Raw genomic sequence first — 25779 nt, 5'->3', positions numbered from 1 at the left:
AAATTTAAATCTTTATCGACTCATTCCTGAATCTATATATTTATATAACATGTATATAATATTGACTTAACATAGTTTAACTTATGTAAGAAAAGTTTTTTTTTAATTTTTTTTTTATGGTTTTTGGGTCACACTCGGCAGTGCTCAGGGGTTACTCTTGGTTCTATGCTCAGAAATCGCCCCTGGCAGGCACAGGGGACCATATGGGATGCCAGGATTCAAAACACCGTCCTTCTGTATGAAAGGCAAATGCCTTACCTCATGCTATATCTCCGGCCCCAGAAAAATTATTTTAAATATTTAGAAATAAATATTCTACCATATGATTAAATATAGCTTTTAAAATATTTTATTCATATGATACCACTATAAGTGCTAACTCAGGCTATGTTTATCTATTTCCTTAGTTTTTTTATTTCCCTAAAATATTGTTTAGAAATTAGATTATATAGCAGAATGTAATAAAATTACCAATCATTATGCTGTTACCTTTAATGAATAAGCTAATTAGTAATCTCATCAAAACTGTACTCTAATATTACTTTAGATAAAAGTGAAAATGATTATTTAAAATTTTGTTAATTACTTTACTGATAAAAGTTAACATGGTTACCTAAATTAGGTTTCCTATGTTTTAAAAACATTTTTGGGGGCCAGAGAAATACTTGTTTTGCATGTAATCATTCCAGATTTAGTCCCAGGTAGTATATATGGTCCCCTGAGCCAGCCAGGAGTAATCATTCCTGAATCCCGATCTAGGAGAATTCCCTGAACACAGCCAGTTTGTGCTTTACCACTCCCAAAAACAACCCTACTGCTATTTCAGTTATTTAGTTTATTTTAATTATTTAGTTTTATTTTAACATTTGCATTTTTCTTTTGCTATGACTTTTTAGTAATCTTTTATTTATTATCATATATGTGATATTCTGTAACAATTTTAATTTTTATGTATATATGCGCTTACTGATACTAATATGTTTAATAGGCAATTATATTTTTATCGGTGGTATTCATGCCCTTGAATTTGTCTTTGAAAGTTTTCTAATATACTTAAGACAAGAAGAGGGTAAATTTGATTATTTCTATGTAGTTAGGATCTATTTATATACCTTCTATATATCCCATCTGTCTCAAGAAAATGTCAGGTTATTCAGTTGTAGTTAAACATTATTTTAATGTTTCAATGAGAAGACTCTAATTTTTTATTATTATAATTTTCATGTTTCCTTTTTTCAGATGAACTTAGAAATTAGTTTTGTAAATTTTAACACAATGTTCCATACAACAGTAAGCTATATGCATATATATGAAAAAAGAAATCTTGTAGCAGCACATGAATGGATCTAGTTTTTTATGCTCAGTAAAATAGTAAAAAATACAAACATCATGATTTCATTCATATGTGACATATACAGAAAGCAAACACAATAGTAAAATTTATTAAAGTATTAGATGTCTAAGGCCAATTAGTTATTATTACATGTGAAGATGGTGGAGAGGTGGATAAATCATGTCAAGATCAGTTTTATGGTCAAATAATTAAATTTATGGGAGAATATAAGATATTTATGACATATAAGAATATAAATATATTATAAATGAATGTAGTATATACCCAGGCTAATTTCTAATGATGAAATTAATAAAATTTAATGCAATAGCAAATTAAATAATAGAAAAGTAACTTTAGGTAAATAAAATGAGATATAATGATAACTGAATGTATGAATTTGGTTAAGAATTATTGAATGTCATTACTATTTTCTGATTATAACAAATAATTGTTCATACCAAATGTTAGATTTAATATGATTTTTCATTGCTTTGATTATTTCCTTAATATTATTTTTACTAGTGAAATTTACAGCTCTAGTCTCAATTTGGCAAATACTACAGGATAAAGTTTATTAAATTATAGTTTAGGTAACATGGTTACATTAGTATTAGCATTACTAGCATTGATATACGTTTACTTGTAGGGAATTTTTTCATTTGGATATAATTTTATATTGAACCATTTTGCTAATATTTCTTATATCAATCATTTTAAAAATAGACACCTGGAATATTTAAGTTTTAAAAAAACTTAGTGTAAAAAAACACTTCTGTAACTTAAACTTTATTATATTTTATATTTCATATAACATTGTCCAAAAAGTGCACATCACTTGTTGAAAATAAACATCTCCTGTGTTAATTTTTATTTGTTTAATTTAGAGAAAATAAAAAATGTCCAATTGTAAGTGGCTTACTAACAGTAATTTTAATATATTTAAAAAGAATTACTATTGTATATTTATCCACAAAATTAAAAAATGAGAACCTAATTATGAGTCTTATAAAAACCAAGATTCATTAGTAATAAACAAAACATCAAAATCCATTCACATTATTACCTTAAAAATCCAAAAACCTAATTTGTTAAAATATATCTTTCTTGTTTGTTTTATGGACCACATCTGATGATGTTTCGGGCTTATTCCTGGCTCTGTGCTTAGAGATTTTTCCTGCTGGGTCATGGGTAACCATAAGGGATTCTGGAAATGGAACCCCATTGGGACACATGAAAGAGAAATTCTCTACCCACTGTATTCTCTCTAGCCTCCATATATCTTACTTTGAGATATTGATCTGAGACATTCATTAATACAGTCATTTATATTAAGCATACCTTAAACTGCAGCATATCATTTTTATGATATTTCACCTCCAAACGAAGAACTGAGATAGGATTAGAAGGCATCTTTATTCTTGCAGTTGCTGTATTCAACTGGAGGTCAACTGTTATACCCATTGATGAATATTTAGTTGAATTGATTAAGTAAGAGTTGTATTGTTTAGGAAAGTAACACCTAGGTCCTTCTGCTGCAGAATTCTAAAAAAATACAAAAACAGCGAAAAATACACAGAATATATTTTTGTTTTTAGGAAACATAAGCATATTAGTATTTAACTCTAAAAGCTAAGATAGGCATTTTGAATCTAAGCTGTTAGAATGGTTTGTGTAATAGCTGGAGGAGAGTGGCACAACCTCATTGCTGGTTTCCATCTAGAAACATGTTCGTTAAGGATACAAATCGAAAGTACGCATGCCCCCGAGTAATTTGGTACTACTTTCTTGAATCACACAGCTCTACTTCACACCTTTTTATATCAATAGAAAAAACATCAGTATTTACTATACACCCAATCTGCCACAAGTACTCCTCCCCCTTTTAAATTATGGAACCTTTGCATCGCATCTTCTTTGCATTGCTAAATTCTACTTCCTCCCAACAGCAGGATCTGGATGAACAACACTTCCTGGACTTATCTTTCTCTGCAGGTCTGTAGCAAACGATTGACCACTCCTCCCTATCGATCTGGTCTACCTATCTATCTGGTTTACTTATCTATCTGGTCCAATATGCCCACCACCCCATCTCAGGCCACAGAAACTACTAAGATTTCATATGCTAACCCCTTCATCTGAAATTACCATCCATGAAATATGAAAAAATGCAAAAATTCAAGGAGATTAGCTTCATAAGGTACCACAAGAAAACTGAAGTTCAGGGGATTCCGATACCATTCATGAAGGACTTCAGAGGGTCTGAGCGATAACACAGTGGGTAGGGAGCTTGCCTTGCAAACCGCTGACCTGTGTTAGATCCTGGAATCTCATATATTCCTATTTAGATCTTGGAATCCCTGGGCCTGGCAGGAGTGATCTTTGAGTGCAGAGTCAGGAGTAGTTCCTGAGCACCACTAGAAGTGGCCCAAAAACAAAGAAAAAAAGAACCTCAGAGTAACAATCTTCATGATAATACAGGAAGCTCTGTAGGAAAAGTTCAATCAACTCAAAGAAAAACTAATGGCAAATATTCAAAAGTATATTGAAATGGGATTGAAAGAGATAGGAGTGACTTAACATGTCATGACAACTGAATTTAGAATGTTAAAGACAGCATCAGTGATCTTGTATTTTGTACAAACCAGCAAGTAAAAAAAAAAAAAAAGAAAATTAAGCTTTAAAGAAAATCAAATTATTGAATGGATAACAGCAATAGTCACAATCTTTGAGTCTCATGAACATATCAGAGACAAAAAAATGAGAAAAAATTATTAGTAGAAAAGATAATAGCTGAAAATATTTTCCATCATTCAAGAGTTACCCATGTACCCACGAGCCAAGAGACTCAAAGAAAATCAATCAAATAATATCAAGGTAAGTGTTCCTCTTATTTATATGATATTTTTTCATCTCTATGGCACATATTAATTATGTCCATTTAGGCTAGTGAACCCAAAATTGAGAATCTAATCCCTGAATTATACAAATACCAGAAGGTGAGGAATGGGAAAATGAACCATCAATTGATGGGAGAGATATTATCTGAAAACGTCCCTACTCTGGATGGAGGCAGCAGTGGAAATTCAAGAGGGTAGAATGTAACAAACAAAATAGAATCAGTCAGAACAGTACCAAGGCATACAATAGTATGTAATGTAATAGAGTATAATAGTTATGTAATTACATTGATTTATCCATTTCTAATATAATGTTATAGTAATAGTAATGTAATAGAGATGTTAGTGAAAGGCTAAAGCCAGAGAGAGACACGCTTCTTAAAGTAACTAAGAGAAAACCTTAAATATAAAGTAAAACACTCATTTATGAAGTAAATCTCTCATGTGAAATGGTACATGCAATAAGAATGGAATGAAGGGGCTGGAGAGATAGCATGGAGGTAAGGCGTTTGCCTTGCATCAGAAGGACGGTGGTTCGAATCCTGGCATCCCATATGGTCTCCTGAGCTTGCCAGGAGCAATTTCTGAGTGTAAAAGCCAGGAGTGACCCCAGAGCGCTGCCAGGTGTAACCCAAAAATAAAAACAAGAATGGAATGAAATATTCACATTACTGACATATTCAACTTACAAATTCAAATTGCGAGTTGAAAGAAATTTTCAAATTATAGCCTTCTACCCTGCAAATCTCTGGTAGATGGTAGGGAGAGATAAAATTTTTCTCAGAAAAAAAATAAATGTGGTGACATCTGTGATACAAAACTGCACTAAATGAAATACTGAAAAAACAATTTACCTAAACCAAATGGTTAATTGTATAAGCAACAGATTTCATAGTAAAATGACAACACAATCATGCATATGAATATTCCTGAAACAAAATCATGAACTAAACTTTTCCATAAAGAGGACAAAAATATAAAATGATCAGGATCAAAAATCCATCCATTTGCTGCTCACAAGAAACAAAAATATTACAGGATAGTAACAGGCTGAGAGTAAATGAATGGAAAACAATTATACAATTCAGTATAAAAAATGGGGACAGTCATACTTAATCAGACCAAATTGCATTTAATTTAAATAACTAATTAGATACAAGGATGGATACTAATATTAACCAATGGAATAATAGATCTTGAAGTACTAACTCCTATCAACACATAATTACCAAATAAACACCAAAGCAGTTTGTAAGGCTTTTGTTCATAAACCTAGGAAGTCACATGGATGGAAACAATAGTGGGACACTTCAGCACACCACTGTCACCACTAATTAGTTGCACTAGACAGAACGTCAATAAAGACAGAAGAAGCCTAAATGAGAAACTAAATGATCTAGGACTAATAGATTTACACAGGACAGTGCATTCTTAGAAAACCAGTACACGTTCTCAAGTGTGCATAGAACATTCTTCAGGAGAGATCACATTTTAGGACATGAGCCTAACTTATAAATTTACAAAAAAAAAAAAAGAATCAGACCAAGCATCCCATCAAACCACAATGCCACAGAGACATAAATTAACCATTAAAAATATAAAAGGAGGGGCAGGCAAGGTGGCACTAGAGGTAAGGTGTCTGCCTTGTGAGCTCTAGCCAAGGAAGGACTGTAGTTCGATCCCCTGGCGTCCCATATGGTCCCCACAAGCCAGGGACAATTTCTGAGCGCTTAGCCAGGAATAACCCCTGAGTATCAAACGGATGTGGCCCGAAAAGCAAAAAAAATTTAATAAAAATAATAAATAAAATAAAAAAACTTTTAACATCTGAAGACTGAACAACCTGCTGCTAAATGAATGAAAGTAGAAAGCCTGAAAAGGCAAATTAAGTGCAAAGAAAATGAATTAGTAATTAAGAATCTATTAATGAATAAAATGTCCTGACACAGGTTGATTTGCATAAAAGTTTTATCAAATCTTAAGAGAATATTTACTACTGTTGATATTTAAGCTCCTATAAAATATCAAAGAAATAGGAACTATCATAATACTCTCAATGAAACAGACATTACATTGATATCAAAGTTAACAGATATATTACCCCCCAAAAAAAGAAATTTTCAGATCAATCTCTTTGATAAAACATTGATTCAAAAATCCTCCACGAAACCTTGACAAACTTAATCTTAAAGGACATAAGAAAATATATCATGATCAATTGAAATCCATCCCAGGATCTCACCACAAAGAGTGATGAGTTTAGTTAGAGAAATAACTACATTTTGAACTGTCCTAATAATGAGAATGTATGAGGGAAATGGAAAGCCTGTCTAGAGTACAGGTGGGGGTCCGATGGGGAGAAGGGAGATTTGGGACATTGGTGATGGGAACGTTGCACTGGTGATGGGTGGTGTTCTTTACATGACTGAAACCCAAACACAGTCATGTATATAATCAAGGTGTTTAAATAAAATATATAATAAAAAAAGAATAAAAAAAAAGAAAAAAACAAATCAAATAACATCATGCACAAGATTAGTAAAAGATAAAAATAACATAATCATATAAATTGAAGCATAAAAATTCTTTTGACAAGATCCAATACACAATAATAAAAATAAAAATAAAAAAATAAAAATCTTCAATAAAATCTGCTGAAGGAATATTCCTCAAGATAGGAACCACTATACGGTGCAAATACTACTTTTAATGTTTAAATACTGAAATATTCTTGCTGAGATCAGCACTATGCAAAAGGCACATTAGGATTTTTCTTAAAATATTTCATCCTTGTGAATCGGAAGAATCAATAATGTTAAAATGACCACCATCCTACTTAAACTATTAGATAGATTCAGTGCAATCTCTGTCAACATTTAGAAAACATTTTTCAATGACTTTCAATGACTAGTCAAGTATATAGTTTTTGTGGAATTAATAAAAAAAAGCCCAAGTAGCCAAACCATAAACCAAAAAAAAAAAAAGAAAGAAAGAAAAAAATGAAAGGAAAAGTGGAGGTATCTTATTAACTTTTACCTTTACAACAAAGCCAGAGTGATCAAAACTGAATGATACTAGAAAAAAAGAAAGACTCTAAAAAATAAATCAGAATTAAATAACTAAGTTGTAGAATAGATATGCAGAGTCACATAATTTTGACAGAATTGAATGGATGAAATGAAATGAATGAAAGCCATTGTCGTCAACAAATTATGTTGAGAAAGTTGGATAACCACCTGTAAGAAATTGAAATTGGACACATACCTCACACTTTACACAAAAATCAATTCAAAATAGGTCAGAGCATTTGGCCTATTTGAGATTAGTCATGAATCAATAAAGTATAATGATGAAAATATGGGTAGAATGTTCCAAGACCTAGATCTCAGAGATGAGTCTTAGTGTTAGGATTCCATTGGCAAAGACTATTGAATAAAAACTAAACAAATGCAAGTACATTAAACTAAAAAGGGTGACTATCCATGGTATATAAATTTCACATAAAGAGGGAAAAAAAGCTAAAATCTCCATAAAAATGAGGAGAGAAAATTAAGACACAATTTTCTGAGTAAGACCACAGGAGGGCCAACAATTTTTTATTAAGGAAATCCAAATCAATAAAACTATAAGATAACATTTTACTTAATTGAGAATGTCACATATCAAAAATATGAGGAGAATCTGTATTGGTGGGGATATTATGAAAAATCAAACTCTCAACCACTGGTAGGAATGTCTGACCCAACAACCCCCAATGGAATTACAGTATTCAGGTTTCTCACTAATCTCAGAATTGAACTGCCATATAATCCTTATTTGGGGTAACTATACTCAGAACAAATAGTGATAAATCAAATTTTATTCTCCGATTTGGGATCCTTTACTTTTTTTCTTAACTAATTGTGATTACTTCTAGTACTATTAGTACTTTAGTACTCTATTGAGCAAAAGTGGAGACAGTTTATGTTCTTATCTTAATGAATAAATTTTCATCACACAAAAAGTTGTTTTCATTTTTACCACAGTAAGTGGTATTGAGTTTGTTTATATATTGTTATTACATCTTGTATTTTTCTGGCCATTCCCAGTCATGTTTAGGGATTGCTCTAGCATCTGCACTCATGTATTATTTTTTTGTAGAATTTGAGGAACTGAAATCATAGTGTGCCAGGTATCAAAACTATGTAATTCCCATGCAAGTAATAATGCCTTATCCACTCTATTTTTTAATCTTTGGCTCTGATTATTACTATATTGTGGAAGGTTCCTTCTGACACTATTTGAGAGAGAGAGAGTGAAAGAGAGAGAGCTAACATTGAAGAGAACGAGTGATATATTTTCACTTTAAGGATTTGCTTTCCAATATCTATTCGTCTCATTTTTTGGTTCAATTATTTAATCATCAAGAGAAACAATATGCCTATTTGCATTTTCCTGTCCCTTTTGCAGAATTTGTATCTGATAGTCTTAAAGAAGAAAAAGATGTAAGATAATTAAGTCAGGATTTCTTTCGTCCTTCAGCTCTTTCCCTGGGATGCAAATATATTCATGCAAAAAAGATTGTAATACACTCTTGAGAATGTAAAAATCCCCCCAAAAAAATAGAAAATAATACAAAATGGGGCCAGAACAATAGCACAGAGTAGGGTATTTACCTTGCATGCGGCCAAACCCAGACAGACCCCAGTTCGAATTCCTGCATCCCATATGGTCCCCCAAGCATGCCAGGAGCACTTCTGAAGTGCAGAACCAAGTGTAACCCCTGAGCGTTGCCGAGTGTGACCCCCCCAAAAAAAATAAAAAAAGAGAGAGAGAAAGAGACATTGTGAAAATAATAATAACTATGTAATATTGATGTCATAGGAGACCAACTTGTTATCTAGAATTTTCCCCTTTCTTTTCTTTTTTTCTTAAGAAAAAAAAAAAGAATTGTCTAACCTACTAATATTTTTAAGCTTTTTGTGATCTCAGCCAAAATAATACTTCACTCAGAGGATACAATAGTACTAATTCTAAAAGTCTGAAATTGAATACCAACAGAACCATAAATATAAATAGATTTAGAAAATTACCAAGTTGATCTAGTGTCTCTTTCACAGTTTTTTCTGACCCTCATCACTCTTTATTATTATATAAAAATTATTGTTAAATTTAAATATATATTGATGTAATCAGCATCACTCTTATTACGGATGCTAGAATAATATTGTTAATTTACAAAATCAATATTAATATCTGTAACTTTATTTTTAATCATGTAAAATTTTAATACATTTATCTACATAGGCACTCTCTACTGATTAAATTTAAAATATTGCATGAAATATATTTTTTTATTACTCACGCATGCCCTCTTCACATGGAGCTATATATTTTAGAGGCAAAGAAGTTAACACTTGCAAAATTTTCCTTATAATTTAAATTGTAAAATATTTCTTATGGCACTAAATCAATAGGATACTTGTTGTTCATGAAATATAAGTTTAAAATATAAAAGTGATATTATGCGAATGTGGAGAATATTCTAAAGGCAATAGTTCTCAGTAAGTTTTAGTTAGAATTATTTTCTAAAATTATATGTGTTTTTCAACAACCTAAACTATTTTTTATTAGATAAGGGTTGGTGAAAGATATTTACTTTGTTTCTCAATATTATGAAAATTAACAATAGAACAATCATATTAGCAATTTTTTCTTTCTCTTTGAAATCTTCACTTTCTTACTTAATAAACTCATTTCTGTTCTGAATACTTTTTCCTCAACATAATTGTAGTCACTATGATTCTAGTTGGTATTCTTATTTTTCTCAGACCAATACTAAGGGGTGGAGGTAAATAAAAGAATAAAAAAGAAAACCTAAAAACCCAGATCAGAAATTAAAGGGGAAAAATATAACAGTCATAATGGAAATGAAAAATAAATCTGCAATTTCAAAAAAAATTACAGATATGGTTATGTATGAGATATGATTAAAGAGTATATTACAAAAAATAACTGTTCCTTATTTCCTCATTACCTGCTATTGTGACACAATTATAGCTTGAGAAAACAGACTCCTCTTTCTTATCATGAAAATCAGCCTGTGTCCTAATGACTCAATTATACTGTATCATCCTTGTTCATTCACTACTCTATCTATGATTGTTTTCGTTCTTCTTCAACAATGAACAAATCATTCCCATATTCTAATAATAACTCGATGAGTTACCTTACTTTGATATAGAAAATAAAATGAAAAAGAAATAACCGCAACACATAGCAATTTATCTTTTCATTTCATTTGACATAATATGTACTATTTCTGCTTCTAAGGTGAACTTTTTTATTAATATATTCAATAATATGCTTTCTTGTCAAAGAGGCACAATTAAATTCTATTATGTTTATTCTCCTCTAAAATTTCTCACCTACATCACTAATATTAAGTCCAGCAAAACAGCATAATAACTTTATTTCCCATATCTTAAAAAGAACCATTACCTCATTATGTGTTCTACTAGTCTATGCTCAAGCTTCTTTAGAATACATAAAGGTTTCATCAAACCCACTATCTCACTATATCCAATTTGTTACTACAATCTTATTCAAATTCATTCTCACCAGGTTTTTACTTCCAGAACCCCATTCATCTTGGCTATAAAATTATAAGACTTTTATACTGCCAAATTCCAATGTCACTTTCCAGTTCTTATCATAATGATATATAAGCAGTTTGTTCATTTGATACATTTCTTCATTTTGAAATTCTAATTTACTTGACTTCCAAGAAATGGAATTTTCTTTGTTTTCAGCCTAGTACTTTTACAATTTTTTTTTTTTTGGTTTGGGCCACACCCAGCGGTGCTCAGGTGTTACTCCTGGCTGTCTGCTCAGAAATAGCTCCTGGCAGGCATGGGGGACCATATTGGACACCGAGATTCGAACCAACCACCTTTGGTCCTGGATCGGCTGCTTGCAAGGCATACACCGATGTGCTATCTCTCCGGGCCCCCTTTACAATTATTTTTTTTAACAATTTTTTTTTTAATTTCTGACTTACTACTGAAATGGCAAAGTTCAGTTTTATACTGCTCATTATATCTAGACTTCTCTTGATGCCATTGCATTACATATTTCTGAACACTATACACTGATAATTCTAACTGTATATTAAGATTATATATAATTCTCAGTTTAACTAAATATTTTTATGATCAGTAGTTGCATTTATGTCTATAATGAAAATCTTAGGCTCAGTTTATCTAAAGCATATATTTAAGAGTTTATATTTGCCCCCCTCACCATTTTGATACCTCTATTATCAGCTTATTCTCTTTAAAGTTAAAAATTAGAAAATTTAGTCATGTTTTTATTTGTTTCTTTTGTATTCCATTCCAAATATTAATGTAAGCTGATTTTATACATCCCCATGTTCCGTATTTTTATTACTTTAGAAAATGTTCCATAAAATCAATTACCTTTTACAAATTCTACTACCATTCTGCGCCTAAGAACTAAAATGTTTTACCCAGATTATTATAATTGCCCTTTTCCTTATCTCCCTAGCAGTCCATCTCTCTGCTTTCACTATGTACCTCAAAGGAGAGATCAATCTTCCCATTTCTTTGTTCATAATTCTCCACTACCATTTTGTGATGAGTAAAGTCTTAATCTTAAAAAGAGCCTAACTTATCAATAAACATTGGCTGTCTCCAGTTATTTATGTTATTATATTCTGCCACAATTTTTACAGACTCATTCTGCTTCAGCACCATTGACAATTTTGCTGTCATATATAATATACTTTAAGTATATTTCACATTAATATTCTTCTTTAAGAAACATTTCCTTTCTAATATATCTTTTTTTTTAAATTGCCTTTTCAAATAAAATTTTCTTCTCCAATCAATAAAGTTACACATTGGTATATACCCCTCTTCCTTTCTGTCTTCATAGTTTTCTTCATAGTTCTTATATATCATATACCATGTCACATAATTTGTTTTTGTATTCGGTACATTACAGAAGAATATAAGAAACACCAGGAAAGAAAGTTTTGTAATCTTTTTACTGCATGTATAGCACAGGTTTCCTCAATATGTCTAAAGTAAATCTCTAATAGTGTGGGTAAATATAGATAAGAAACATATCTATTCCTATATTACCATTTTTTTACTTCTTTTTTTTTTTTTTTTTTGGTTTTTGGGCCACACCCGGTGACGCTCAGGGGTTACTCCTGGCTATGCGCTCAGAAGTCGCTCCTGGCTTGGGGGACCATATGGGACGCCGGGGGATCGAACCGCGGTCCGTCTCCTAGGCTAGCGCAGGTAAGGCAGGCACCTTACCTCGAGCGCCACCGCCCGGCCCCAACCATTTTTTTACTTCTTAATAACTAACATGATAATGATAAATTTTAAGTTTTGTTTATATTCTTTCCGTCATTGGGATAAAGCTTAGTTTTCAGTTATGGAAAGATTGTGTTTGTTATTGTTACAAATCACCAATCATAAAAATTTAATTTAATGACCTAAAGATCTATTATGTGTTCTAATAGCCATGATAATTCTAGAAAATAAGAATTTCACATTATAGTGTATTGTTAATTTTATATACAATAGTTAAATTGTTTATGATAATGAAATGATTGTGCACTGGGTACAATAGGAAATGGGTATAGACTTAAATGAGGAAGGGTAATTTATACAGAAGATACTGGAGAAATTAAAAAAAATAACTTCAGCGCCAGAGCTAAAAGTACATCAGGAAGAGTGTTTGCCTAACACATTGCCTACTTGGGTTCAATTCCCAGCATTCTATATGGTCTTCCAAGTACTTTTAGGATAATTCCTGAGTACAGAGCCAGGAGTAACTTCTGAGCATCTCTGAGTGTAGCCCAAAAGGAAACAAAAAGCAAATTAACATAACAAAACTTTCAGTTTTGAGTTTTTGTTGACCTTATCATCTTTTCTCCTCACTTCATTGTTCAAATTTTATGTAAGTCCATCTCGTAGTAAAGACATTCTATTTTTTTAGGGGAGGCTAGAGTGATAAGACAATGGGTAGGGGATTTGCCTTGCATGCAGCTGACCTGGGTTCAATCCCAGCATTCCATATGGTCCCTCGAGCACTTCCAGGAGTGATTTCTGAGCACAAAGCCAGGAATAACCCCAGACCCCAACCGGTGTGACCAAACAAAAAAAAAGGACATTATATTGTATTAGGTAATTATTATTATTATAGAGATCATTTGTCTAGATGCATGGTTTTTAATTGCCTTTTGGCTGGGGGAACACACATCCAGCAGTACTCAAGGCTTGCTCTTGGGTTGGTACACAGGGATCACTCTGGCAGCACTGGGAACCCAACCTATATAGGTCCATGTGCAAATCAAAAGCCTGAAATCTATACTATCTGTCCAGTTCTAAATGTAGAAACTAAGAATTACTCACAAAAAAATACATACCTGTCTGATGTGTGTCTCCTTTTAGTGAAATAACATATGCACATATTTTTCTAGTTATATAAAATCAATGTCTTTTCTGAAACACTTTATCTTGTAGTCAAACATATAGAAAATCAAACTAAGTACAGCAAAAGATTATTTCAGTATTTCTTTTTGTAATAAAGATTTAAAATATCAAGAGCAACAATATCAATAGCAACAAAACTAGTAACACCTAGTTTTGTTTAAGCAATGGCCAAAATATTGAGAGATAACTACCGGTATTTTTTTAGTGTAATTAACATAGCCCATTAATCAAAGTAAAGGTTTCAAAAACTTGAGCAAAGCTTTTGAAAGATACGCCCTGTTGAAATGATAAACAGCCATAGACAGACAATATATGAGTAAAACAAATAGAACATGCTATTTGATAGAACTGATTTACACTATTCAAAGAGCCTACAAAGCAACCAATAATTTAATTTAGTTTAACATGATCTATTATTTTTTAATTTTGGGGGGCCACACCCTGTAATGCTCAGGGGTTACTCCTGGCAATGCGCTCAGAAGTCCCTCCTGGCTTGGGAGCCAGGGACGCTGGGGGATTGAACTGTGGTCCGTCCTAGGCTACTGCTGGCAAGGCAGACACCTTACCTCTAGCGCCACCACGCCGGCCCCTATTTTTTAATTTTTAATTAACACCATGCTTGCAAACATGTTCATAAAAACCACAGACTTCACCAGTGCAACATTCCTGCCACCAATGCCCCATCTACCTCCCCACATTGTCCTCAAGACAGGCATTCTATTCCTTTTACTACCATTGTTTTGATAGTTGTTGGTGTAGTTATTTCTCTATCTGAACTCTTCAATTTTTTGATAAGCTTTATATCATCATCCTTTCAAACCTCATCTCTGTTGTCTCTGAATAATTATTGCCATACTGTCTTTTAACTTTTCTTAAATCCCACATCTGAATGAGACTATTCTGTGTCTATCTCTCTCTCTGACTCATTTTACTCAACCTAATACTTTCCATGTCCATCCATGTATAGGAAACTTTCATGACTTCTTTTTTCCTGAAAGCTGCATAGTATTTCATTGTGTAGATGTACCACAGTTTCTTTAGCCACTCATCTGTTGTTGGACATTTGGGTTGTTTCCAGATTCTAGCTATTGTAAATAGAGCTGTAATGAACATAGGCATTCAAAGGGCATTTTTGTATTGTGTTTTTGTGTTCCTAGACTATATCCTTAGGAGTGATATAGCTGGATCATTTGGAAGTTCGATTTCCAGCTTTTGAAGAATGTCCATACTGTTTTTCATAAAAGGCTGGACTAGATGGCATTCCTGCCAGCAATGAATAAGAGTTCCTCCTGCCCCCGCCTGGTTATTCTTCCCCTCTGCCCTGGTTGTATTTGTTCTTTGTGATGTGTGCCAGTCTCTGTGTGCATAACATGGTACCTCATTGTTGTTTTGATTTGCATCTTCCTTATGATTAGTGATGTGGAGCATTTTGCATGTACCTTTTTGCCATTTGTATTTCTTTACTGAGAAAGTGTCTGTTCATTTCTTCTCCCCAATTTTTGCTGAAGTTGGATTTTTTTTCTTAAATTTTGCCAGGATAGTACTACTATCTTGCTTTATCTTAGATATTAGCCCCTTATCTGATGGTTATTGGGTGAATAGTTTCTCCCATTCCATGGGTGGCCTTTGTATGCTAGTCACTGTTTCCTTTGATGTGCAGAAGCTTTTCTGTTTATCTCTGCTTTCACTTGTATTGACAGTAGTGTTTCCTTCTTGAAGATACCTTTAGACTCAGTGTAATAGAGTGTTTTATTCGTCTATATACATTATGGTTTCCAGTCTAATATCAATGTCTTTAATCTATTATGTTTTTGAATAATTAATTAAACAACAATAATGCATGTCTGAGAACTTTATCTAAAGCCAAATAATTCTAACAATTAATTTAGTATATATGCTGTAGAGTAAAATAGTATTATGAGTTGACCACAATGAAATGCTTATATGAAATCCATAATTTAAATTCTCTTTACCGGTTCCCATAAACAGCCACGTTCTTCACAATTTTGTTTATTTTCAGGGTTATTATCTGGATAACAATCAAATTTTTCAGAGTCTAAAAACACTTGATTCCATTGAACTGTGAAATTTTTTCCAAGGTTAAACTTGAGATTATCAATTATGAGACTCTAAAAAATGAAAACATTAAGAATATTTACAATTAGATATTTTTAAATCACTCAACATATATAATTATCAACAATAATTTTAAAATGAAAACATTAGTAACTTCTATGTAATGATAATAGAATGAATAAAAATACTATTCCTCTGAAATGACAGAATGTCAACAGAAAAATTTTGAATTGTAGATTATAAATCCAAGCATTATCTTGAAATCCCTACCTGCTTCAGCTCTCAGTATGGTATTGTTATGAATCTTTGGGGAAACTACTATCCTGCTTTATCCTCAATTTCCTAAAATTCTGGGTTTACAGACTCTCTACCAAATGGTTGTTATACATAAAGAATGTGAAATTTAATCAGTATAATAGTACACTTGAATGCAACTAGAAATATAGTATAATAAAGAAAAATGTGGAAATCTTACATAAATATATTAAGAGATTAATATGAACAATTTGAGATACAAAGAAATGTTTATTTCTTAATATATGTACATATACACATATATACATGTATATTTCTATATTATTCATTGCACAGCACACAAACCAATATTTGCAAGGGACCTCTACTGAAGTACTGATGGAATAAGGGATTAAGTATCACTCCTAAAGATATTCTACTCTGTACTCTGGGCCTATCAATGTTGTGCTCAATTTTAGCAATAAAGAACTGTTTGATGTGATGGTGTTTGGGCCAATAGTGTCACTAAGGCTGTGCTATGCAGGTGGCTAAATTTTCATATACCATATTTAAACTCCATCCATATTTTGGTCTATCACTTTATCTCTACATATAATATTTAGAGGGCGTTAAAGACTACATAATATGTTGTTGCATGTGGGAAGTATGAAATTTCATAAATTTTAATTTCATAATTAGTTAATTGGAAATTTACCAACAATATGTGTTTATTATTTATACATCAATAATAATATGGATACATCTATTCCAAAGTTTCATTGCTTTTTGTTTTGTTTTGTTTTGTTTTGGGGCCACCCAGTGATGCTCAGTGGTTACTCCTGGCTATGTGCTCAGAAATCACCCCTGGCTTGAAGGACCATATGAGACTCCATGGGAATTAACCACGTTCCATCCTAGGTTAGCTCGTGCAAGGCAAATTCCCTCTTGCTTGCACCACTGCTCCGGCTTGATAGTTTATTTTTTATAGCAATTTATTTTCATAACTATATATTCAGGATTAAGATGTTATATAAGGATATGTCTAAAATTCAAATTAGGAAGATGTAAAAACTACTCTCTGAATAAATCTTAGCATAGATATAAATATAGATACAGATAAAATTCACATTTTAGAAACAAATTAATACATTTTATTTATTATGTATTAATAATTTTGTTAAATATTTAGGTCAGTTTCATTGCTTTTTATTGACTGTTACATAACTGGGATTATATATAATAGTATATATTAAGAAAAATGCTTAATTATATGGCTTTTAGAATTGCTAAATGAAAAATTTAGGCTAGGCAATACAAAATGTTTAGAAAATATTTATAGAAAATATTTTATATAATAATTATAATATAGTGCATTCATACTGCTATTACTAATAATTTTACATTATATGAATGATTACACTATTACTATCTTTTCAGGAAGCCTCCCACATTTTATTCAGAAAGCTGAGGGTCCTTCCCCTGTTTCTCGGACAATAGGATATTTGAGCTTTATGATTGTTGGAATTGCCTGGTCATCCTCCACCAGTGCTCAAAACCTCTAGAGTTTATTTGGTGCTACTTTGGAGACAACATGATGCTGAAGACTTAGAATTGGTTGCATGCAGAGCATGTACCTTAACCATGGTACAATATGGTTTATGGAAGATATTAAATGCCAATTATAATTATTTCCATGTGTTAAATTATTATCTATCAGTGTAATATTTACTTATTTTCCAAAGCAACATTATAATTTAATTATTACACTTTGGAATGAGTAAACAGATATTAGAATATAAGATGTATAGGTAGATTGACTACATGGCTAGATTATGTACTTAATTCTACAATTATTTTTCCTACAGTTATATTAAAAAAAGACAAAAATTAAAAAAACAATAAACACCTCATACTGATAGGTGAGGTATTAAACAAAAAATGAAGGTGACATATATAATATAGTTTATAAGAATACTAGGAGCTCAAAAAAGATAAAAAATAGTTGTAAAATACATTACATTGATATTTGTAAAATATTAAATGAGAAGCTAAAATATTAAGAACCTAAAATATAAAAAGACAAACAGATATCAGAGGAAGAAAACAAATGTATATTGAAAACAGAGAGAATTAAAAAAAATTCATCAGTGCTATACAAATACCTGATTGGAAGCATGATAAGTAAAACTGCTATGAATATTTGTTTGTTGGTTATTTTCTGCCACTTGAACTTGTGTAACAGTGTTTGTCAAACCAAGTATTTTTATAGTCTCAAATGCTAAAGTTGTTCCTTCTTGGTATGATGAATGTGTACATACGATGTCTAATTTGTTCTGAAAAAGCATATAATGTTCACAGTAAGTAGAAAGCATTTGAATGGATACAATAACAATAGACGTGAAACGGGAAAATATCTAAGCATTTTTTCTACCAATGTAGAATTCAAGTCCTATGATAATATACAAATATATAAATGACAATATATATTATATATAACTCTTTTAAAGTGTTTTATATATATGCCAATAATTGCATATATACCAAGAATTTTTCAGAGATAAAGTGTCATATGTAACTTATATATAAAACCCTTCTCACTTCTGTAAAGGCTGATAATACTTTGATTTTCATTAAAAAAAGGAAATCCTCTTTCTAAAAACTTTCTTTTCATTCTATATTGAAAAACTAATATTCTACAAAGATTTTTAGTTCTCTAATAAATTCGTGTTAGTTCTACAGTGACAAATATTACAAATTTTTAAAAATAGCATTATTGTATTCCTAAAGCATGCTACTTATACAAGATATAACACTTATTTTAATAATTATAAAGATAACAGCACATCTATTTATCATAAATAACTTCTTTTATTACATGTAAATTTAAGAAATGAAGATATTTTTTAATTTTAAATTTAATAGTAAAATATGGATTCAGCTATAAAAATATTTAATAGAAATCGTAAATAAAAACATGTCAATAGTTCATAAATTTAATGATGTTTCTTAGAATGCTTACATTTAAAACTGAAAATGTGTAAAATATATAGTTGCCTTTTTCTATGGAATCTGAAATGATAAAAAAATAAAATAAAATTATCAGATTAAATATAATAGTAAATTTTCTGCTTCTTTTAAAGTTACACAACACTTAAACATTAATAACATTATTACCAAAGCAATTAAAATATATAAATCTTTGAAATTACTATTTTAACATGATAAATTAATTTGGAATTTTATTTTTCCAATAAGGAAATCCATCAAATGTTGTTTTGTCAAATACAATTCTTTAAAGACATCTACAATATTTCCAGTGATTCATAAAAAGCAAAACTTATTTTAAAAACATATATTTATAATTTTTTATTTTTATTCTGTTAACACACTGTGTCGTATTTGGCTTATTTAAGGAGTACATATATCATAAATATAATCTGCGTTTTTTCATTTATTTTATTACTTTGGTCAAAAATAATGAATGTGTATCCTGACTTAAAAAAAAGGGTGGAGGATGTTGTAATTTTTTTCTTTTTGGTGTTTTTTACATCTTTTGTTTCTCAGAGCTTAGCTGACTCTGTGTTCAGTCAGGAATAACTCCTGGGGGAGTTATCCTAGACAGTTGCCAGTTATCCTGGACAGCAAACATAAAGGGTGTAGAAGAACCAGCCCTAGTTGGCCATTTTTACACAAGTAGTCTACCTACAGAAAACTGGCCATGATATGCAAGAAAAATATGCTACCCACTTTGAGAAATATTACTTTATAAGATATACTACAGACAGAATAAGAGAGGAATTTGACAAAAGAGTAGTTAAGGGACTACCAAGCTAAAATTAAGGGGCCAAATAGGTACAGCAATTAAATAGTTTATTTGCACCCTATTAGACTCTATATATGTGTGCACTGCCATGAATCATCCTTGTGCATAGAGCAAGGATGAAGCCCTGAGCTCTACTGGATATGGAAAAGAAAAGGGTGTGGGAGAAAGGAAAGAATGAATAAAGGAAGGAAGGAAGTGAGGAAGAAAGGATGGAAGGAAGGAAGAAAAAAGGAGAATGGAAGTAAGGAATGAACCAATAATAGTATACCAATTTAAACAACTATTAAATGTTACAGGGCACTAAAAACCTAGATCAAAATTGTTTAAATAATTTTAAATCCATGACAATATCAATAAATATATATTTTTCATCATAAGAATGAAAAGTAAAAAGAATATGGCTTTAGGGGCTGGAAAGGTAGCCCTAGAGGTAAGGCATCTGCCTTGCAAGCGCTAGCTTAAGAGCGACTACGGTTCCATCCCTGGCGACCCGTAAGGTTCCCCCAAGCTAGGGCACTTTCTGAGCGCATAGCCAGGAGTAACCCCTGAGTGTGGCCAAAAACCAACCAAACAAACAAACAAAAGAATATGGCGGTGAGACGTACCTTTAGATTCTCCATCATCCCAGAAAAAGTCTCCTTTTGCTGTGTTATTATCCAATGCAACGATAAGTCCTAAAGGATTCTTTCGACTGTTAATTAAGGTTGGTGACATATTTACTTAAAAATATATTTTAAGAGTGGATCCTATACATCTATAAAGTTTTAGAACTATAATTTTAATTTTAAAAAGTTTTAGAACATTTACATTAGAATATTGATATTTATAAAATTTACTTATAATATTGAATTACTATAGTATGTAGAAAGTTGCTGGAATACATAAAAATACTGATACAGTACTAGATTTTTAGAGTATTGCACCAAAATATTTTCAGTTTTATAATAAATGTATGGTATAAGAAAAATGTATTTTATAAATTCTTAAAGAAACGTATTTATTTTTTATAAATTAAACCTAAATTGCAATATAATCAAGATTAATTTTGAATTACCAATGATAAGTATAAAAATATTATATAAAATTATTTAAATATACTTTTATAAAAGTATATAAAAATTTTAAATACTCAGTTAAATCAAAATCGTAAATAAAAATAATTCAAACATAAAAATTAAATGCTATTGTTAAGTGAGATTTGATGCTTTCATTATAAATCACCAGTAGTAAGTATAAAAATGTTATATAAAATATACTTTTACAAAAGGATATAAAATATACTTTTATCATTTATAAACATACATAAATATATAAAGTATATTTATAAAATATACTCTTATAAAAATACATAAATATTTTAAATGCTCAATGAAATATAAAATAGTTTTGTAAATAAATTTTATCATAAAAATTAAATGCTATTTTTAAGTTATATTTGACTAAGTAGTTGATTTTTTGTAGTTTTATTTGTCTGTAGAACATTAAATCTATAAATTAAGCTACTGATTTATACAAAACATATTTTATCCAACTTTTCCTAAACTAAAACTAATATAGAATACTAGCATTTTTGTGAACAGTTACAAAACTTACAAAAATAATAAATTATAGGTCAAAAATAATAAATACTAGATCACATTAATTAATTACTCATTCCATCAAATATTTAGAATATGTAGGAGTCTTTTCATGGTCAGACAGTACTATTAGATTAAGAACTAAATTTAAATTGCTATCTCTAGTGTATAGTTCTAAGATTAAAAATTGTACAATGATGAAAGTGTAAGTAACTTAATTTCAGATACTCTAAGTTATAGTAAGAAAATATAGGCACTACATTTAGCAAAACTGTTTAAATTTTTGCAGAATATTTGTAAATATAGATTTAATATAAAATCTTATGTATTCATTTACCTTAAATGCATACAGCAAGATTTAATACAGAATTTTTCAGTTTTTTTACTTTTTTATTTTTTTTTTGGTTTTTGGGTCACACCCAGCAGCACTCGGGTTACTTACTCCTGGCTCTACGCTCAGAAATTGCTCCTGGCAGGCTCGGGGGACTACATGTGATGCTGGGATTTGAACAACCATCCTTCCGCATGAAAGGCAGACGCCTTACCTCTAGGCTATCTCTCTGGCCAGGATTTTTTTTACTTTTTTTTTTAAATATGCCTGCAACTTTTCTTACTGAACAACTTAGTTTCTAGCTTTATTTACTAATAGAAAATTTTATGTCAATTTATCAATTTAAATGGAAAAGAACTTTATGTACATATATGTGGAAAATCCTAGTAGTTTAACAATTGGTGTAGCTTTATCAAGTATATAACTTATTTTAGTATTTCACATTTCATTAATAGAATAAAAACTTATCTGATCACACATTCTCTTCTAATTTTTTTCCATTCAGGTTTTGCACAGGATGTATTTTATAATCTTCCTTTTTACATTATCAGATATAATTTATAATATTTTGATTGTTAGGGAGGGGACTAACATAATAATCAGGAGAGCCTCCTGGTGATTGCTAGAGATACTCAGCCTTGTTGAACTGGCTTCTTGATTCAGTACTCAGGACCAACATGAGGTGCTGCTCAAAGGCCTGGTATGCTCAGAGGCCATATAATGCTGAGTATTATACTCAGAACTTAAGACATACAATTTAACCCTATGAGCAATAGCACCGACTCCTTGATTCTTTGATTTATTTATTTATTTTGTCTTCTTCCAGCAGAACCACACAACTTGAATCATCTTGTTCTGCCTCATGAATTGAGGGGGAAAATAAAAATGAATGGTACCAAGACCAAACAGCTGTATGAACATTGAGTGGAAATAAAAATTATCAGACTTAAACACCCAGCCCAAAGTCAACAACAACAGAATCAATACCCTATATACAACAGTCTATATACAGAGGGGAACACTTGTGGGGCAAAGGAGGAAGATATGGGACACATGATGGGAAAAGAGGTGGAGGGAGGACAACTCTGGTGGTGGAAATGGCCCTGATTCATTGTAACTATGTACCTTAAATATTACTGTGAAGATTTTGGTCAGAATAAAAATTATTTTAAAAAATATGATTCTTATAGTTAAGAATTTATCCATGTCTTGGACAGACATGAAAACTATTATGCTGAGTGAAATGAATCAGAGGGAGAGAGATAAACACAGAATAGTCTCATTCATCTGTGGGATTTAAAAAAAAATAAAAGACAGTATTGTAATAATACCCAGAGACACTAGAAATGAGGTTTGAAAGGATCAGCACATGATATGAAGCTTACCACAAAGATTGATGAGCTCAGTTAGAGAAATAACTACATTAGCAACTACCATGACAAAGGTAGTGAGTGAGAAAAATAGAATGCCTGTCTTGAAGACATGCAGGCTGTGGAGGAGGAGAGAGACGAGACATCACTGATGGAAAAGGTGGTACTGGTGAAGGGGGTGTATTTTTTATGACAGAAACCTGACTACAAACATGTTTGTAACCATGATACTTAAAGACATTAATTAAAAAAATGAAATAAATTATCCATGTGTGAACTATGTTCTGTTAAAACCAAATATTTTATTCTCTGAAATATAAAATAAAATTAAAGCATGGAGGATGGAGAGATAGTAAGTGGACATAGTGCCTGCCAGTTTGAAGTCCACAAGGGTTCGATCATCAGAATTCCATACAATCCTCAGCGCATGAAGTGATACCCAAGAACAGAACCAGGATTAAGCTTGATCATAGTCTGATATGGTCCATGTCAGCCTGCCCACCAAAATATTAAATTTTGATTTAGAGTGCTACATGTTTATTTTTTAATTTATAAATAATATGTAATATTCATAACTAACTTAAAAAATATAAACCGTGAGATTTCTGCTAATAATTTTTTACCTTGCTGTTGTAGTGACAGCAGGTTGTTGAATGGGTATAATATAACCGCCTCTAAGATGTAATCCTATTTTATCTTTTGGTAGATACATATCAACACGTTGTTTTCTCCAGGTTCGTTTTTCACCCTAATACACAAATTTAAAAGTATTGTTTAGGTATTAGTAGGTTAAGTAGCAGTTCAAAGAACTAAATATTTTAGAGTTATATTATTTTGATTAGAGAATAAATGTCAGCTAAATTAACATTATTTGCTGTGATAATACATAAACATTTCAGTATATTGAATTAACTGGGAAAAATTGGGTGGCAGACAGAACTTGCCCAGCATACAACCCACTGGGCTTAATGTCATGCATTTCATCGAGACCACCAGCATAACCAAGAGTGATCCTTGAGCACAGAGCCAGGAGTAAGACCTGAAAATATCCAAGTGTGGTACAAAACCAAAATTTGTAAAATTTTAAAAAACCTATGATAATCTTATTTTCCTTTTAATCATATAAGATATCATTGTTTAGGCCTACTTTATATTTCATTAATTATAGTTTAAATTTAAATATGTATTAAAATTTTTTTGAAATTTATTGAAAATGTTTTCTCAAACCAGGAATGATATATAGTGACAAAATCCATATTTTGCAAAGCTATGGGCTGAATTTTGATTTCTGTCAACAAGAAAAAATGTGTTTTTTTAGTAAAAGTTGTTCACCAAAAATAAATGATATTATAATTTATAAATAAAATAAATGCAATATTCTTAGAAAAGTGTTGGTCAATTTTTTAGTCTGTTGTGTAGAATGCTGCTATCTTGTTAATATCTTGATAACAATAAAATTATTTTCAAATATTCACTATAAAATAAATATTTATTAGTTCAATAATTACTGCTTTCTATAGAAAAGTAAGAAAAACAAACAAAAAAAATGTAATGACTCTGCATGGCTGAAGCAATAGCAATAGTATAGCTGGTAGGGCCTCTTTTATATTCCCTTTAACACCCCAGGAGAAATTATTGGTTGCAGAGCCTAAGAGTAACCCCTAAATATCTCCAGGTGTGGCCCCCCAAAACAAAACAAACAGAAAAAATGTGTAATGACTCCTAAAGTTCTCATGACGTTTCATTTTCATAATTCAAAGGCAAATAATCTGTAACAAAGAATAATCTCAGAATAATCAGGTGAAAGAAAAATTACTGGTATACATATATCTCTCAAGTTAAGAATTATCGAAATAATATTATGGAGTTATTAAAATATGTCTAAAGAAAGAGAGATAGATTTGAAATTGATATGCTGTGTGTGGAGCTAAGGCCTTTATACAAATATTTTACACAAAATAAAAATTTTAATCCCATTTTTATAAAAGGTTACTTACAGTTTCATAATCATACCACGTAGCATCAGGGATATATGCACTCGTTATATCTTTTCCCTGAAATAACACAGGACAATACATAAGTTATATGAATTAAAAAGTATAGAGATTTCTTAATCTAAGAAAACATGTAAGATATTAGTTTAGGTTTTTATAAGTCAAGGGAACAAATTTCTTTTAATATTTACACTTTTATGTTCCATGTAAATGATATTCATAATTGAAATTTTAAGTGATACAATAAATATCATCTAAAATAGAATATGCAATACTATAATGTAAATATAAAGAACAAATATGTAAAGATGGCATTTTGATTTAATTAAATAAAAGATTTCTTTACTAGAATAGTAATATATGTTTTCTCTTCCTCCTTACTGTAAAAATATATATCATTGATTTTTAAAACATAAATCTCTTTAGTATTTTTGTACTTTTCAATTTTATCATTATTTAAAAATATTTGTCATTTATTTTTAAAAACATTCTTTTTAGTATCAATTATTACCTTCGTATTTCATAATTAAGATACATTTTTATGGGGCTGAAGAGTTAGCATGGAGGAAAGACCTTTGCCTTGCTTGTAGAAGAAAGTGGTTCGAATCCCGGCATCCCATATGGCTCTCAAG

The 25779-nt window shown here is 30.8% G+C and overlaps 1 protein-coding gene across 1 annotated transcript in view; it reads right to left on the bottom strand.

Annotated features, from left to right (window-relative positions):
* The window catches only part of SI (sucrase-isomaltase), a 64304-nt gene extending 39073 nt beyond the window's left edge, over positions 1-25231 (bottom strand). Inside the window, exons 1-7 of the mRNA XM_049775578.1 lie at positions 25151-25231; positions 23777-23901; positions 20481-20566; positions 19072-19121; positions 18215-18385; positions 15716-15871; positions 2675-2878 (exon numbers count right to left, since the gene is read on the bottom strand). Coding sequence (XP_049631535.1) covers positions 2675-2878; positions 15716-15871; positions 18215-18385; positions 19072-19121; positions 20481-20566; positions 23777-23901; positions 25151-25231 — 873 coding nt within the window. The remainder of the gene's footprint in view (positions 1-2674; positions 2879-15715; positions 15872-18214; positions 18386-19071; positions 19122-20480; positions 20567-23776; positions 23902-25150) is intronic.
* Positions 25232-25779: the final 548 nt, after the last annotated feature.

This window comes from Suncus etruscus, chromosome 6 (genome assembly GCF_024139225.1).
Source record: "Suncus etruscus isolate mSunEtr1 chromosome 6, mSunEtr1.pri.cur, whole genome shotgun sequence".
Taxonomy (NCBI): Eukaryota; Metazoa; Chordata; class Mammalia; order Eulipotyphla; family Soricidae; genus Suncus; species Suncus etruscus.
This window is presented reverse-complemented; position numbering and strand designations above follow the sequence as displayed.